The sequence below is a fragment of the Sinocyclocheilus anshuiensis genome, unplaced genomic scaffold, assembly GCF_001515605.1.
Source record: "Sinocyclocheilus anshuiensis isolate Anshui unplaced genomic scaffold, SAMN03320099.WGS_v1.1 scaffold3172, whole genome shotgun sequence".
NCBI lineage: Eukaryota > Metazoa > Chordata > Actinopteri > Cypriniformes > Cyprinidae > Sinocyclocheilus > Sinocyclocheilus anshuiensis.
In genome coordinates this window covers 59,711-65,015 of record NW_015548403.1, presented here as the reverse complement: position 1 = coordinate 65,015, position 5,305 = coordinate 59,711, and the positions used below count along the sequence as shown (strand labels likewise).

Genomic DNA, 5,305 nt, shown 5'->3' with positions numbered 1-5,305 from the left:
GCAAAGGAACCCAGGGTAACTTCTAAGCAACTAAAGGCCTTTCTCACATTGGCTGATGTTAATGTTCATGAGTCCACCATCAGGAGAACACTGAACAACCATGGTGTGCATGGCAGAGTTGCAAGAAGAAAGCCACTGCTCTCCAAAAAGAACATTACTGCCCATCTGCAGTTTGCTAAAGATCATGTGGACAAGACAGAGGAATACTGGAGAATTGTTTTGTGGATGGATGAGACCAAAATATAATTTTTTGTTTAAATGAGCAGAGTTGTTTGGAGAAAGAAAACACTGCATTCCAGCATAAGAACCTTATCCCATCTGTGAAACATGGTGGTGGTAGTATCATGGTTTGGGCCTGTTTTGCTGCATCTGGTCCAGGACGGCTTACCATCATTGATGGAACAATGAATTCTGAATTATACCAGCAAATTCTGAAGGAAAATGTCAGGACATCTGTCCGAGAACTGAATCTCAAGAGAAAGTGGGTCATGCAGCAAGACAATGACCCCAAGCACAAAAGTTGTTCTACCAAAGAATGGTTAAAGAAAAACAAAGCGAATGTTTCGTAATGGTCAAGTCAAAGTCCGGACCTTAATCCAATTGAAATTTTGTGGAAGGAGATGAAGCGAGTAGTTCATAGGAGGAAACCCACCAACATCACAGAGTTGAAGTCGTTCTGTACTGAGGAATGGGCTAAAACTCCTTCAAGATGTTGTGCAGGACTGATCAGCAGTTACAAGAAACATTACCTGCAGTTATTGCTGCAAAAAGGGGTCAGACCAGATACTGAAAGCAAAGATTCACATACTTTTGCCACTCACAAATATTTAACACCAGATCATTTTTCTCAATAAATAAATGACAAAGTATATATTTTTGTCTTCTTTGTTTGATTGGAATCTCTTTGTCTACTTTAAGGATTTGTGTGAAAATCTAATTATGTTTTGGGTCATATTTCTGCAGAAATATAGAAAATTCTAAAGGGTTCACAAACTTTCAAGCAGCACTGTATCTATATAATATTCTGTCTGGTTATCGTTCTATCATTCATTCTATCTATCGTTATATTATTATCATTAGGTCTATCTGTCGTTATATCATTTATCATTCTATCTGTTGTTCTATCTTTATAATGTTCTGTCTTGTTATCGTTCAATCGTTTTATCATTCTGGGTTTTTTTGTTGTATTTATTGTTCTATCTGCCAGTTGTTCTAACATGTATCATTCTATCTATAGTTCTATCTAATGTTCTGTCATTTTGTCATTCTATCATTTTTTGTTATATCTGTTGTTCTAGTGATCTATCATTTTATTGTTCTATTGCTTTATCATTCTGTTTTATCTATCTATCTATCTATCTATCTACTGTTTTATTTTTCAATCTATCTATTGTTCTATAATTTCATCACATCATTCTATCTATCATTTCATTGTTCAATCTATCACTCTATCATTATCGTACTATTATTATATTGTTGTATTGTATGTGGATCACATGCCTGTGTGTGTGTGGGCTGCTGCAGCATCCTCGAAGATAACAATGACCTAGAGTTTCTCAATGACCTCGGGCCCAAGTTCACTACTCTCGCTGAAATATGTGGCGGTAAAAAGACTGAGGTCCCAGCTCCTCTTCCTCCCAAACCCATCGTGGACCATACCGAGGTGTCTTCATCAACCAATGTTATAAATTCTGGAAATATTGCCACTAACAGAGCTATATCTTCAAACGCATTGAATATAGCTTCCAACACGTCTACGACATCATCTACTCGTGTGGAGAACTTCCTTGTCACAGACAACCGGCCCACAATGATTACGAGCGTACAACCAGCTCCAACAGTCCTGATGCAACCGCAGCCAATGTACTACATGGTCGAGCCACAGCCCAGCACGGTACTGCTCACTGAAAGGCCCACCATGGGACAGAGCATGTACGTGCTGAACAGCGGCCCTGTAGCCGAGGGGGTTGTAGTCCAGGGCGGCAACATAGCAACGAATACCCTGACCCGCGGTGAGAGAATGGTGCTTGTGGACAGAGGTGCACCAGCTCAGGCTGGGATGATGCACACAGGTAATCTGTCTGGATCACAAGTGCTCCTGGTGGATGGGGGAGCCACGAGCGGTCATGTCCTTCAGGGGGGTCAAGTCCTTCAGGGGACGCTTCAGAGAGGGGTTGCTGGATCTCAGGGCCTGATGGTTGTGGAAGGACAAGGGGGTCAATTGATTCAGGGGTCCCTCAAAAAAGGTGTTTCCACTCATGGTGGATCTCAAAATGTCCTTTATGTGGAGAGCAAAGGGGGATCAGGTGTGGGCCAGAGGGGTCTTCAAAAGGGCATGGCGGCCACCGCAGGGTCATTTGGTAGCGTCGGATTGGGTGGGACATCTGTCCAGATAAGCCAAAATCCATCATCACATAAAGTCGTTGTCCAAGAGAGAAAGGTTGTGACAACACAAAGTATCAAGTAACAACGAAACACTCATACAGTACTTGTACAGTCGTAAAAGTGTTAGAGGGTTTAGAAAACTATACTGTCAATCAAGTCTTCAGAGCTCATGCATGCAAATCATTAGAGTTTCATGTTGTCAACATGTTATGCTACAGAGAATATGCAAATTAATGCTTGAAAAACTGGTTTTTAATGTCCTTGTGCGTACTTCTCCGTTTGTGTAGTGCACTATACATGACTTTCTTTTCCTTTCTTTTTTCCTTGCCTATAGATTATATGTTACTGTACGTATGCATTCAGTGTGTGCTCTGTAAAGACTGTTGTTTGCAGAAAATATGCACAAGTTCTGGTATCCCTGAGGCCATTCCTGTGCAGTTCATGCAAATCAGCTCAAAGCTATTTTCGTAAAGTGCAAATATATGAGAACAGCCAGAAATCTTTGAAGTCTTTCAAATTTTCAGATATCTGTCAGAAATGTTTTTTTTTGTTTTTTTGTTGTTTTTTTTTACAGTAAAGTACAGTGCTTTAAAAGACAATTTATTAATCACTTACAAATCAAGTGAACTACAATGTATATATTTGGGTAGCCATTTATAAAAATGTTTAGTGCGCTTCATTTACCAGTACTGGTATGGTGTGCAATTTTACAGTATTTTACAGTCCTCTTCTTAGTTACTGTTTGTAAACAAGTAGGAAGTCTGATTAGTAAGTCTGTTTAGAAGCTTGTGGTTTTTCTTTGCAGTGCGGTTAAATAAAAAGACCAAGCAATAATGATTATATGTATGAAATTAATGTTGTGTAAAAATTTCAGAATTGTTTATAAAAAAAAAAAATTCAAAACATTTGTATTTAAGAATACAGTAGATAACGCACGTTTTCGTTCTCTAGTCATTGGAATTTAATGCTAAATACTAAAAGAAAGAAAAAAATACCACAGTTGTGGTGCTGGGATTTTTCTATTCACAGCTCTGGTTTGGTTAAAAAAAACTGTTATTTTTTTAGATGTTTGTTGAAGGGGTGGGCAGTGGTTTCCAACTTTCCCAGAAATGGACTCATTAGCTGCATGGTGGGAAAGAGTTGTACTGTTTTTTTGACAGATAAACTTTTTTCTGGGGTCAATTAAATATATTGTAAAGCAGCTTAAGTCTGTTTAGAACTTATTTTTTAATGCTGATTTTATAAATGTTTCATATGTTTCACTATGGAACAGAATTCCAAAAGACAATAAAAAGTCATTTTAATGTCATCCGGTGTAAAACTTTATCTGTCTGTGGGCATGTGTCAACAAAAACTGGAATCTGTCAAATGGTAATTCAAGGGAGGCCAGTCATTCCTCTAGCAATTTTTTTTAACTGCATGTTCTGTTTCAGACAAGGAAATTGGCCAGAACAACCCATGGCGCTCTGGAATACTTGATTCTCTAATGAACTGAACATAAAAGGCTAGTCATTAAAAATAATATAGACAAACTAAAATGTGGGACACAGCTTATGAATTGCAGGATGCTTAAACAATGCTACCAATTTGTGTGACTGTCCCACATTTTGGTCTCCGTACCTGGCCCCAAACATTAGTATTCCACTTGAATATCCTATTTTTCCAAAAAATACCTACTGCATTTTTAAAATTTGGGTGCCACTTCTAGTTTTGGGAACTACCACTCAAAATAATTGAAACAAATCATATCAAATCATAAGGATAATCCTTATCAGTTAACAGATAATACCATCAGTTTGAGGGAATGAGCTGTACATTTTCCGTCATGCTCTATTTTTTTCGTGGGAAAATAGTGTAACGCTTGATATTTTAATGTGATGATATCCTGGTTTGAAGTTGTTTCCAATGGGGAAAAAAAAATTAAAAATATTTTTTTTTTATTTCACAACTATGACTCAGAAATAATACAAATAAGTATAGCTGCAAGCAGCAATTAACAGGGTTCAAGCATTTTAAGGACTTTATGGGTTGTATGCTGTTAGGGTCTGGGCCAACATGAAATGTATGGCTGACACCAGAACGCATCCACGATGGAGAATACGATCACACGCACAGAGTAATGAAAGGGTTAAACTATATTACTTAATACACACTGTATTACATAATACACACTAAGCATGCTCACACACAGGGTTGGGCAAAGATACATCAAAATTTATTTTAAAATAAAATACCAAATACCTTCATTTTAAGTGTATCAAAATAAACTACAAAATACAGCAGCCACACCATGTATCAAAATAAACTACTGTATTTTTGTATTTTAAAAATACTAAAAAATACTTTTACAAGGGAGCATGAAATTTCTTCACAAACCTTCCATCAATTGGCCTATTTGATCTATCTCTTCACCAATACACTAATGTTTGTGAACAATGTTTGATAGCAACAGCTTTTCTCTGCCTGAGTCATGCAATGAATCTGACGTATGCAACCAGTTAACAGATCAAATATTCACATATCCCTGTGATTTCCCAGATGAAGGTTAGTTTTAAAGTAACCAACAGTTTAATGTTTAACAGTTTGCGAATGACTCATAATTGTATCCTAATTTAGTTACTTGGTGTTTGGTAAGGAAGGGCCTACAAGTCATTCATATGAAGACAACTGATGGCACCTGAATTCACAGCAACTAGTTTCTAACTACTTAATCATTTGAATTTTAATCATAAATATTATAATATATTATGTGTCAGGTATGCAATGGTATGCAAAATCATGATCCTACTAAACAGCTACTTCAATTAGGGTACAATATTCAGCAATCAAACATTTATTTATCAATCATTGGACATCTATTTGGAAGTTGAAAACAAACATTTTAGCTTTTCAACAATTATTAAATGATCAATATGTTTTG

At 36.9% G+C, this 5,305-nt stretch overlaps 1 protein-coding gene across 1 annotated transcript in view; it reads left to right on the top strand.

Moving 5' to 3' along the window:
- Nucleotides 1-3,586, top strand: part of LOC107656730 (desmoglein-4-like) — a 19,318-nt gene extending 15,732 nt beyond the window's left edge. Inside the window, exon 14 of the mRNA XM_016444671.1 lies at nucleotides 1,511-3,586. Within this exon, the coding sequence (XP_016300157.1) occupies nucleotides 1,511-2,467 (957 nt within the window). The 3' untranslated portion in view covers nucleotides 2,468-3,586. The remainder of the gene's footprint in view (nucleotides 1-1,510) is intronic.
- The last annotated feature ends 1,719 nt before the right edge of the window (nucleotides 3,587-5,305 follow it).